At 39.3% G+C, this 12,167-nt stretch overlaps 1 protein-coding gene across 2 annotated transcripts in view; it reads left to right on the top strand.

The window, feature by feature from the left end:
• The window catches only part of ZNF366 (zinc finger protein 366), a 32,898-nt gene extending 29,806 nt beyond the window's left edge, over positions 1–3,092 (top strand). For both annotated transcript variants that reach the window (XM_054288419.1, XM_054288426.1), the window contains exon 6: positions 558–3,092. In XM_054288419.1, coding sequence (XP_054144394.1) covers positions 558–1,093 — 536 coding nt within the window. In that variant the 3' untranslated portion in view covers positions 1,094–3,092. The remainder of the gene's footprint in view (positions 1–557) is intronic.
• The last annotated feature ends 9,075 nt before the right edge of the window (positions 3,093–12,167 follow it).

Below are 12,167 nucleotides of genomic sequence, written 5' to 3'. Positions count from 1 at the left end.
GGATGAAAGGGGAAAAATTAAGGACAGTAATAGGCTGCTGAGACTGTTGTCTTTTCATTTGTAAAGTATTAACTTTGAACCACAGTGTCCATAGAACAAATACATTACCATGTTTTTAGTCTCTTCCACTCCTCTGAAGCATAAGATACAAAACCTGGGACTTGGATTATGGACTGTGGTGCTTTAGATTCAAGTTTTATTTTAGAAAATAATAGGAAGGAGGAAATGAGTACGTTGAGACAAAATTCAGTTTACAAAAGGCCAGACCATTTCACTTTTCTTCCCAGCTGCATCATCCAGAGTCTGGCTGTTAAAAGAATGTTTTGTGTGTCCTAACCTGGCTGTGAAGCGTAAACAATAGCACTCGTTTTTGTAGCATCTCAAAGGAGATGCCATAAGATGTAAATAGTGAAGTACTTGGAGATAGCTGGATGGATGACAAAGTTAAAAAATTAAATACAAAGACACCTCAGATTTTGTTTTTTAGCCATGTATCAAGCAGTAAAATTTCCTATAGATAATTTTTTCCTTTTCTCCTCCCCTCAAACCACTACAAGGTTTTGGAAGAGGAAGGATTGCTCTGTCCCAGACAAATGTCTTGAGAAGCTTGGAACAGGAAGAGCCATTTGATCTGTCCCAGAAAAGCCAAGGGAAGGGTATCTCATTTCATTCTGATGGTGAGAGTGCCAAGGGAAGCTCATGCCAGGAAGAAGAGGAAGACAACTGCTATGAGGTGGAACGATACAGCCCTGCCACGTACCATCATGATGACAACAAGCTGTACATGGCTCAAGATCTCTCTGGCAAACCTGAGTGCATGATGAAGGACTTCAGAGAGTCCTACTGCAATGAGAAGGAAGAGGTGTTAAGTGAGGGAGGACTGGGGAAGAGAATAGGAAATTCGGGCAAAGAGGAGAGATGTGGAGAGGGAGAGCTTGCAAACAGCAAAGAACATCTCAGCTTTAGATCCTTTGAAAAGGCCAGACTTGGTCACTCTCTCTCTGATTACTTGTATTTCAAGCACAAGAACAAGAGTTTGAAAGAATTGCTGGAAAGAAAAATGGAAAAACAAACAATGCTTCTAGGCATTTAAAATGGACATTTTTAAAACAGCTGGAAAATGGTAACCAGGTAGATTTTAACATGAATTGTAAGCTACTAAAGCCTGGAAGTCTGTAGTAGTATTTAGAAATAAATAAGCCAAATTATTAAAAATAATTTAGGGTAAACCACATACATTAAAAGAATAAAACAGCTTGAGGTCACCAAGAAATGCAATAGATATTGAAAAATAACACTTTAATATTTATCCGTTTAATGTATAACAGACAATGGGTTGGGTACAGAAGTTTACTTCCTATTATATGGGGATAGATACTTACATGCAATTTTCTACTTAGCAGAAAGCAACATATTTTAGCATCTGATTTCTTGTCTGACTAAATATATATGAAAACTTCTAACCATATGCCTCAAAAATATCTGAAAATACAAAGTATTTCACATTATAAGTCAGAGTACTATTAAACATGGCATGCATGAAAGTGCTGTCGACATTCAGAACTAACACAGTCCAAATATTTGATTTACTGAAGTGACTCTTAGTGCAACTACTTACAATGAGAAATGTGAAACAAAATAATAAGAAGAACTAATGTCTAGGGAGGCAGTAAAGGACAGTTCTCTAAGGCTTTAAAAGGAATTTATTACAAAAGCTAGTTCTCTGGCACCAGGAATATTTGTGCTTTGCTGTGTTTCAGCCAGTATGGGAGTGTTCAGAAATTCTTGAAGTAAAATAGCATAGATTGTGTTGACATTTTGTTCTACTGCCTGCTTGGACCAACACATGTACTGGGCGGCATCAGCATGCCGTATTCACAGTCTTGCCATAGTTACACATAACACAGTATGAGTAATTCAAAATGAAAAAATTATGCAGCTTTACCATTTATCTCTTCAGTTTATCATTGCTTGTAAGGATAATTTTGGAATACACAGATCTGGTCATTTTTTGTTTCAGGGGGTAAAAACCACCCTTACAGAGCAAGCAGTACCTCACAGAGGAAAACTTTCCTCTTATTAAGGTCAGAAAACTTCTCTTATTAAACACTTCTTGAGCAGTAAGTGGCAGGCCTTTCAGACAAATTTCACTCATGCTGTTTTCATGGAGTCAAACTCAGCTTTTCATCCTCTGATTCCCCTACAGTTATAAGCTTATAACCAACATGGGAAAAGCATATTCATTAAACTTTTCATTAATGACATGACTACTTTGAACAGCATATTAGTTCCTACATCTTCAAGAAAGATGAGAAGCAGCCCTGAATCGTCATATTGCTTCCATGGAAATAAAAATTCAATTAATCGTAAAATTTGTCCTATGTCCTTTGGACATCCCAGCTCAAAAGGTTAAAATCCATATATATGGTACATCTCTTCCAAATATTACTGCCTTCTTCACTTACCTGCTGAGTTCTTGATTTGAAATACATTGCCATCATGCTCTCTATATAGCAAGTTATAATTAAATATAGTCATCTACTTTTATGGCTTGCTAAGACCAGTCATGTAGCTGCAGCTCTCTGCCCCTATAAGAAAACACACACCTCTCAAATTAATGATCCTCATGCCTACCAGTTAAGCAGCATTCACAGGGCAAGGTCCTTATTTTTCATATAACTGGGTTTGTGTAGTCCAAGGCTACAGGCAGTGTTTTCCTTTTTCAAGGCTCTAACATGTCATAACATATGCAGAAATTCATGCAGAAAAAGCTATTGATAAAAGAAAGAGTAATATCCAGGTGACTTTCCTAAATTAAATCTATGTCTGATGTGCATATTTTTAAAAATAAAAATGTTATGCCAAATTGAACTGGAAGGTAGGTCACTTTGGAATTCAAAAAGACTTTGAGGTGTATTTTAGAGGTCCGTGGTCATGTTTCTTCAGGGATTAACTGTTCTGCCATAAACATTCCTCTTCCTTGCTTTAGCTGTAAGACAATGCCTATTGAAAAAGGAGCCATCTTTCTTTCAAGGAAGACATTGTGGTCAAGCAAAAAAGTTAGGAAATTTTTAGAATAATGAGTGAAACTGTACTATTTCTTAGACGTTAGGGGAAATGATCGGGTAGAAATTCAGCATGGTCTAGTAGATAGTCCCTCAGAAATGGGAGCAACTCCTTCAGTTAACTTATTGGCACTAGCTTGTCTCTACCAGACAAAAGTTCCATGTGAGCATGTATACAGCCAAGAGCTGGGAGTAGCTAACTCTTAGAATTTTCTCCCTCTTGGTAGTGTAGTTTCCAGCTGTGCATGGTTCAGTATCAGTTAGCTCCACATTTCCAGATTTATTCATTTACATGATAAGAAGAGCAAGCAAGGAATCGGGAATCTCTTTGCAATTTCTAGAAAGGTGATCATGCAGGTGGGTGGAATTTAGCAAGTCCTTCAGTCCTGTGGTGTGTAAAGCAGGAAAGTACACTGCCCTTCCATTGCCAACTCTTGCCTATTTATTGGAGAGTGCTATGGGACAGCTAGACAATTCTTATCAAGAAAGAAACAAAGTATTATATACCAATTGCAGTCCAGACAAATGGAGCAAAAGAGACATTTTCAGCAGAGTTCAGCTCCCAGCCACTAATATCATAGGATGCATTCTATTTGGGCTTCAGCAAAGGCTTTGATACATTATCCATGGCATTCTCCTGGAAAAGCTGACAGCTTGTGGGTGGATGAAGTCTTTGCTTGGGTTAAAACATGGCTGTATGGCCAGGCCCAGAGAGTGGTGATTAATGGAGTTAACTGCAGTTGGCAGATAGTCACCAGTGGTGTTGCCCAGGGGTCAGCACTGGGCCCAGCCCTGTTTAATATCTTTATTAGCCATCTGGATGAGGGGATGGAGAGCCCCCTCAGTCACTTAACAGATGACACCAAACTGGGTGGGAGTGCTGATCTGCTGGAGGGCAGGAAGGCTCTGCAGAGGGATCTGGACAGGCTGGATCATGGGCTGAGCCCAGTGGTGTGAGGCTCAACAAGGCCCAGGGCTGGGTCCTGCCCTTGGGTCACAGCAACCCCAGGCAGTGCCACAGGCTGGGGCAGAGTGGCTGCAAAGCTGCCACAGGAAAAGGCCCTGGGGGTGCTGGTGACAGCAGCTGAGCATGAGCCAGCAGTGCCCAGGTGGCCAAGAAGGGCAATGGCATCCTGGCCTGTGCCAGCAATGGTGTGGCCAGCAGGAGCAGGGCAGGGATTGACCCCCTGTACTCAGCACTGGTGAGGCCACACCTCAAATCCTGTGTCCAATTTTGGCCTTTCACTCCAAGAAAGACATTGAGGTGCTGGAGCATGTCCAGAGAAGGACTGCAAGTCAGATATCCCTGCAGGTGTTCCAGAAATTATCAGATGTAGGACTTAGTCTAGTCGACCAGGTGGTGATTGCTTAAACATTGGAGTTCATGATATTAAGAGGTCTTTTCTTACCTAGATGCTTCTGTGATTGTGTGATTCTGCAACTGCAAAAACTATGTTTATTGGAAGCATGCAGTCCAGAGTTTCCTTACTGACCTTGTAAGAGAATGTGCCAGATGTGTCCTTAGGAAAGAAATCACTGCAGACAGTTCTGGGTTGTCTAAATGGTTACTCCAAACTTCTTCAACCACACTCTCCGCTTCAATTTACCCACTTCTATAGGTGCAGTTATCACTGGAGCCGAAGTACTGGACAACTACATACAGCTGGGAAATAGTCCCAGAATGGCAATACTATTTGCAAGTAATTCATAATGCGAACTCTTTTTAATCGCATTTTACTAGAAAGCAGAGTATTTCTTCACAATGGGACTTTGAGATTCTGCCCAGAAACAAAGTCATACTAAGATAATTCTCAAACAAGCAAGTCTAATTAATATCCGAATAGTAAAAACCTAATTTAAAACTGTAAATTATGAATAAGAGAAATTACAAACAAAATTATTACTGAAGTAAGAAGACTGTGCCAAGTGACCCAAGCAAAGTGGTTAGAAGATGACAGTCCTCCCTACTGTAGAACATAATGTAGATGGGTCTGTGGCACTTGTTACAAAGAGGCCTCAAGGGACAAATTAAAAGTGAAATAACAGCCTTCATTGTGAAGCACCTTGCTTTTCAAACATAAGTTATTTTCACACTATTTACATTGGCACCGCTTTGGGAACAGACAGTAACAGCCTTTGCTTTTTAATAGCTTTGAAAATGCTTTATAGAAATTTGCTCTCATAATGAAGCTATTTCCCATTTATAATTTTCAAGGGATTAGCTTCCTTATTTTGCCTTTTGTAGAGGCTCAGAAGTCCAGTAGAGACATTGCCTGTGTCCTGGACATTGGGGGATATATTTTCTTCTTTTTCTCATTCCTAATGTGAGTTTATCTCTTGTCTTCTAGCTCTGTTGTGGGGGAAAAAAAGGCTTTATCTTACTACTGTTCACTGTTATTTGGGTTTTCATTTTATGGGGACATATGAAGCTAAAGCCCAGTCTCCACCACCTCCATTTAAAAGCACATCTATACCATTTGCCTGCATTGTTTATGTAGCCTTTTTTCATGCTTTCCGAGAGCATTACAACAAATAAGAGTGGCTACAAACTTGCACAGCTGAAATGCTTCCAGAAGTCAGGCTGAGGAAAAGATAAATTTGCTCTACCATAAAGAGTCTGGGCAAGTGAAGGCATGTGGTTTGTTTAGTTAGGGGTTTTTCTGATGTTAAGGGTAGCAGGGAGAGTTCTGCAAGACGCTGTGGAGCACAGAGTAGGTGGAGGAAAACCCAAAATCTGAGCTAGTATCGTTTAAGGGTGAAGATAAAGAACATATTTAAAGGAAAAGCAAAGTTGTACGTGACCTCGGAGCAAAGTATTTTCAGTCTGGCCACAAGGACTCAGCCATCTCCTTGTGAAACTGAGTTTTCCTGGCTGCCAGACAGCCTTCATTTTGTGACAGCAAAGACAGGTGCTCTGTGTTCAGAAGCTCAAAGGGTAAAATACATTGTGATTAATGTAATAATTAAAGTTTATTCTGTGCTGTTTCCTGTAAAACAAGTTAGTGGAAAGACCAAGTAATGCTGCTGCACCCACCTTTTTACAACTCTGTGTTTGTCTACTACCTATTCTTTGATTTCTCTCTTCATATGGTGCTGCTCAACTCTGCTGTTTTGAGTGTACAGTTAAGAAGTAATATAAGTACCATATTTATTATTCCTAGAAGTTTTAATAATTATTAACAGTTTTGAAAATGTCATGTCTGCTTAGCTGAACAAGATGTAACAGAGCTAACATTTTGTACTCCTAACAGATTTTGCAAATAATGTGTTGCATATTTATTTCATGTAGAACATTGAGTTCCTGTTTAAGGCCACAGCTTGTGAAGTGAACAAACTATATGTGAATCTTTAGTTTCTGGCTTTCTATCTCAATAGTAAAAGCATGTATGATGTATTGTATTAATTTAAGCAAATAAATATGTACTGGAGAAGCTGCTGTACTTTGTATTGAAATGGATATGGAGTTCTTGGCATTCTAGGTACTTTATATGGCAAATGCATGGGTTTAGTCTGACAAGGTAATTCTTCTCTGAGCACCCCTGAAAAGTGGTTCTTGTTAAGGGAAGGCTAAATCCATGATGGAGGACTAGTTAGAAGACAAGAGCAGAAGAGCTGCCAGGTCCTTTAAGGCAGAGAGATAATTTTTTCATTACAGACTACATGGAGGACATAAAAATGCTCTGTAGTGATTATGGTATTTGTCAACTTGGCTTCAGACAAGCTAAAAGAGAAAGATCTTTTTCTTAGAGATTTTTCGAAGAACCGCATCATGTAAAAAGAGAGGAAAAAACAACCAGATATATTGTAAGATTGAAGTTAAATAATAGAAATACCATTATATTAAGGAATAAGCAGAAGATTGAAATAAGAGATTTAATGTTGCTTTTTCTAAAGGAAAGGGTCACTTTTAAATACTAACTAACCTCTTGAATTTGTTTGTTCACATGAGACCCTGATTGAATTGGCATTATCCAGACTTCACAGAGAGAATTTCAAACTTTTTGAGCATAGGGAAAGGAACAGGAATGTTTGCTATAAGATAAATAATAACAAAGATACTCTGTTTCTAATTCTCAGAGATATATGCCTTAAAAAGTGGAAGAGGGCTTATGTGAACAGTAGAAATACATGCTGGAGGCTAAAATAGAACGCCAGAACAAAGCCTTTGGTTTCCCCCCCATTTTCTTTTGTTTTTCCTGATGCTTTGATGGTAGGTAACAACTACTATTAGGATTATAGACTACCTCTACATCAGGAGGATGAAGATATGTTGGAGAGTGACCTAGTTCATTCCCGTGTGACTCAGTATAAGTGAATCTCAAAGTTTGTCCTTTGAAACTCAGTTAGAAAAATATGATTTGGAAAAAATGTTTGAATTTTTCACAAAGTTCCTCTTCAACTTAGTTCAAAACTGAGCCATGTTCACTTAAGTTTTAAATTACACTTTCAAACCATCAGAAATTAATTAGAAGAGAAAGAGAGCCTCTCAAATGCTCCTGGGGGGCATTTTTGTGAAAATTGTGACGTCTTGAAAGGCCCAGAGTATCTAAAGGTATGGAGATAGCCAAATTATTATACAGCCTCTTACCAAATTTGTCCCATTAATACACTCTTAGGTTCATTTAGTATGATACAGTTTAATGTATTTGCCCACAGATTTTCCTAAAGTAAAAATCTGATCTAAAAAACACATGCAGGATGTCAGTAATTTCAGCATTTGCAAATGATGAAACACACTGCTAATGCTACTTCTATATATGACAATGTGTGATATGATGGGGTATGCTATATGATGAATCATATAGCATGGATTTTCCTAATGATTGCCTGTAATGTAAGTACAGCTGAACAGAGAACAGATACATTATGAAGAAGTCTTCTGGTGTCCTGTCATTTTGATTATGCTCTCTGAAAATAAACTTTACATCTATCCCATTACAGAAATGATTTAATTTGGATGAGGACAGACTTTCCCTTTACTGAATTATTTCCTGTACTGACGTATTTCTTGTAGTGGGAACATTTTATTCAAAAGACCTCTATCAATTTACACTAGTAGAGAATGCTAGCTTGTGTTTTTGGAGTTGGGATTCTCTGGTTATACTGCACTTTTTTCAGTACTTAAATACTCTTACACTTCTGAATGGAAAATCACTGAGGAATAAATTATTCAAGACACTAAATTATTATTCAAGATGCTAAAAAATTCAAGACACTAATTAATGTTAACCCAACTAAAAATGGGTTGCCATAAAACTGACAATGATGGGGTTGTGTGAAAACTAGAAAGATATTTCTACCTTGTGGAGGACTATTATGAAGTTAACAGAGATAGGAACTGTCTAATAATGCCAGAGAAGGTGTCACATAAATGTCTCTTAAAGAAATACAGTTGTACAAGATAACTAGCAGATATAAACCCAGAAGAATATATATTGATACAGGGTGATACATTGCAAGGGAATTCTGCAAATTGCTTTATTCTTTACAGAATTTCTACTACAAATTATGCAACTTTTCTAGAAACAGTAAGTAATGATTTAAATCGATTGTTTTGTGATTTGATACTGATACATCATCAGTAATCATGATTTTTAAATCTATTGGTTTCAAAGGCCAAGATGATTTTTCAAAATCAGGTTATAAAGCTAACCAGCAACATAAATCTAATGACTACTGACAACTGTGGCATAGTCTTGCTGTGAAGAAAGTTACACTAAAATTGAAACAGTGCTGTGCCTAGTACAATCTGTCCTGGAGGCCTGTGAGAGCAGCACCAAGATCAGACAGGTCCAAAATTATGTAGGTATGATAAACATACATGCAGACACTGCCTGGAAGCTTGATCTTACTTTGGTGGAAAGCATTAAAAGCCATTCCCTAGTGAGAGTTTTTCTGAAAGCTACCGCATAGCAGTAGCAGCTAATCCTTCTGAATGGATTGTATGAGGCAGACTTCACATGAACAGTCAAGACTAGACACCAGCTAAACTAATTCCACTGAAATGTTTCCTACAGAAATGTCTGGGGTTGCTCACGACCAGAGTGGCTCACACATGTTTGTTACCAGCGCTCTGTGGGAGGAACCTCCCCCAGCCAGCTGGCAGAATGGATCATGAGGGAGTGTTCTGCAAATGTCACCCATTACGCTGCAGCTACTTCATTTTAAATATATTGTCCCCTGGTTAAGCAAACCTGCCTAATTTCACTCTGAAGGGGATGAGGCATGATTTCATGCTAGTGCTGCCTGTCCCACCCAGTCTTTTGTAACATGCAGCTGTAAGACAGATATATTTTAAATATTTCACTACCCATTTCACTAATGAGCATGTGATGAGGACATGCGCTAGCATTCCTGATTTCAGCAGTGTCATCAGTGGTCTTCCAACCTGACTTGCAGGATCCAATCCCTGTACAGCATGAAACCATGCCACTACTCATTCCTGTTGGATACTTACAGATTTATTTAGGGCTTTTATCTAGGGCTTTATATGTGCATTTTTATGCTTTCATGTAGGGCCAGATTTTGTGTAGATCCCATTATGCATATAGAGGAGAGTGAAAGATTAATTGCCAGTTTTTGACAGATAGCAGCAAAATAGCAAAATTCTTACTTTTCTGCTCTTTTTTTATTAAAATAAAATAAAATAATTCTCTTTTTATTTTACTTGTTCTCATTTATTTCGTAGGATCCTAGTGCTTAGACCACCTTTCTACAAAGCACTCTAAGAGGTCAGGATGATCTCTGAGAACATTGTTGCAGAGCCATTTCTATCCTTTTCTTATTAAATACTTGAAAGAGAAAGGAGCAGCCCAGTGTGAGGATGAGCAGACAGAATGACTGGCACAGGTGCCCTTGCCATTTCCAAGAGATTGTGAGCATAGTACCACAGTCCTTGCTACTAAGCAAAATGAAGACTTAATCAATTTTAGATTAAATTTAATCAATTTTTGATTAATTTTTAAGTATGTTTCACGGTTTGCATTTTTCAGATTACAGAGTGAGTATGAGAGTAAGAGCACACAGTTAGAACATACAGATTTGCACGGAGTGGTCAAAAATCTTAATCTTGCTTTTATTTTTAGAGCTCATGAATTAACAATCCAGTCAGACAGATTATATTTATAATGCATCAATTTCCATATGTGAAATTTTTCAAAGAGAAATGAAAACAAAAATCTCATTGGATTGTCAACAACCATAAAATTCTGCAATCAGATTATTAAGAGCGGTCTCATCCTGTTCATCATCCCAAAGCAATAGCTTTACAAAGCAGCACAGCCAACAAATCTACATTTGCTTTTGTGTGTATGTGGGTTTGTTGTTCAGTTAAAGATCTGTTTGCCAAAAATTATCTGCCACTCTCTGTGCAAGTGCCCAGGGGGAAAGGACCTGGAAGTACTGGACAACAGCTGACTGGACATGAGCCAGCAGTGTGCCCAGGTGGCCAAGAAGGCCAAAGGCATCCTGGCCTGTGTCAGGAACAGTGTGGCCAGCAGGAGCAGGGAGGTCATTCTCCCCTGTACTCAGCACTGGTGAGGCCACACCTCGAGTGCTGTGTCCAGTTCTGGGCCCTCAGTTTGGGAAGGACCTTGAGACACTTGAGCGCATCCAGAGGAGGCAACGAGGCTGGAGAGGGGCTGGGAACACAAACCCTGTGAGGAACAGCTGAGGGAGCTGGGGGTGTTTAGCCTGGAGAAAAGGAGACTCAGGGGTGCCCTTATCACTCTCTGCAACTCCCTGAAAGGTGGCTGTAGTCGGGGCGGCTTGGTCTCTCTCCAGGCAGCAACTGGCTGAACCAGAGGTCACAGTCTCAAGCTGCACCAAGGGAAATACAGGTTGGATATTAGGGAATAGTTTTTCACAGAGAGGGTGACAAAATATTGGATTGGCCTGCCTGGGGAGGTGGTGGAGTCACCATTCCTGGATGTGTTTAAGAAAGGTCTGGATGTGGCACTCAGTGCCATGGTTTAGTTGAGGTGTTATGGCATGGGTTGGACTCGGTAATCTTGAAGGTCTCTTCCAAACTAGTCATTTTGTGGTTCTGTGACTCTCTTTCCTGCAGCTCAAGCACCTCAATTACAGTGTTGTCTTAAGGAGAGGAGCAATTACTTGTACATCAGAAAATTTCCCCATCTTGATTTTTTGTTTTCAAGCATCTTCAACTTTTCACTGTAAAATCTTGTCCCAAATATTAATGAGTTATACCAAATAGAGTTAGGGGAGCAGAGAAAGACATCATAATCATTTTGGAGGTCTACTTGATTAATAAAATAGATAATCTTACCAATATTAAATGCTTTCCAAACTCTATAGTAAACATTCCTAAAATTCTTTTGTTTTAGAGCTGCTTTAAGTTGTTAACATGAAGACAAGGTCTAGTTACCCAGCAAGTAGAAGTAGAAAGCTGTCCTACACTGTTCAAACCTGAAAGCCCTCCAAAACCATTTAATTAAATATGTAGTTTTTCAAGTCTTAGTCAGCATTTTATCTTTGTTATATTGTACTTTCTCAGTTCTGACTCTCCTGCCACTTTCTGATTCAGTTCCACAGGAGGATGCCTGGAGGCAAGGCTGTCATCAGAACCACATCTCCCTCATCCTGCAGCTCTATCCTCTCCAGCCAAGGACTCCCCTATATTTTGCAAGCTGGTTATGGAGCAAAATATTTTCATCTTGGTCTTGTGGGATATAAGTCTCTGAGTCAAGATTGTGGGAGAGATGTGAGGCTTTTTCCCACTGTGACAGAGGGTCACAAGCTTCAGACACTCTGCTCCCAGGGAGAAAGTGGTCTGGGTTGCCCTGTGGCACACAGCAAATTTGGGGTCAGCCTTGCTCTAGGGAAGAAAAAAAAGGATTGAAAAAGTGTACAAAAGAGAACTACATCTGTATGCCATGACTACCATGAGTCAGCACTTATAATTTCTCCCATAAAACTCAGTCTGAGTGGATGCAAGAGGTATGGTCTTGATTTGACTCACTCTGTACAGTGGCTGGAATTATTTTCAGAAAGGTGCCTTTCAGGAGAGCATGAATACACTCAGGAGCAGTCAGGCTGAAAACCAACCCCATATCTCAGTCAGAGGAGAAGAATGCAGTCATA

This window comes from Melozone crissalis, unplaced genomic scaffold, assembly GCF_028551555.1.
Source record: "Melozone crissalis strain CALT ecotype California unplaced genomic scaffold, PUWL_Pcris_2 ptg000005l_1, whole genome shotgun sequence".
Lineage (NCBI taxonomy): Eukaryota > Metazoa > Chordata > Aves > Passeriformes > Passerellidae > Melozone > Melozone crissalis.
This window is presented reverse-complemented; position numbering and strand designations above follow the sequence as displayed.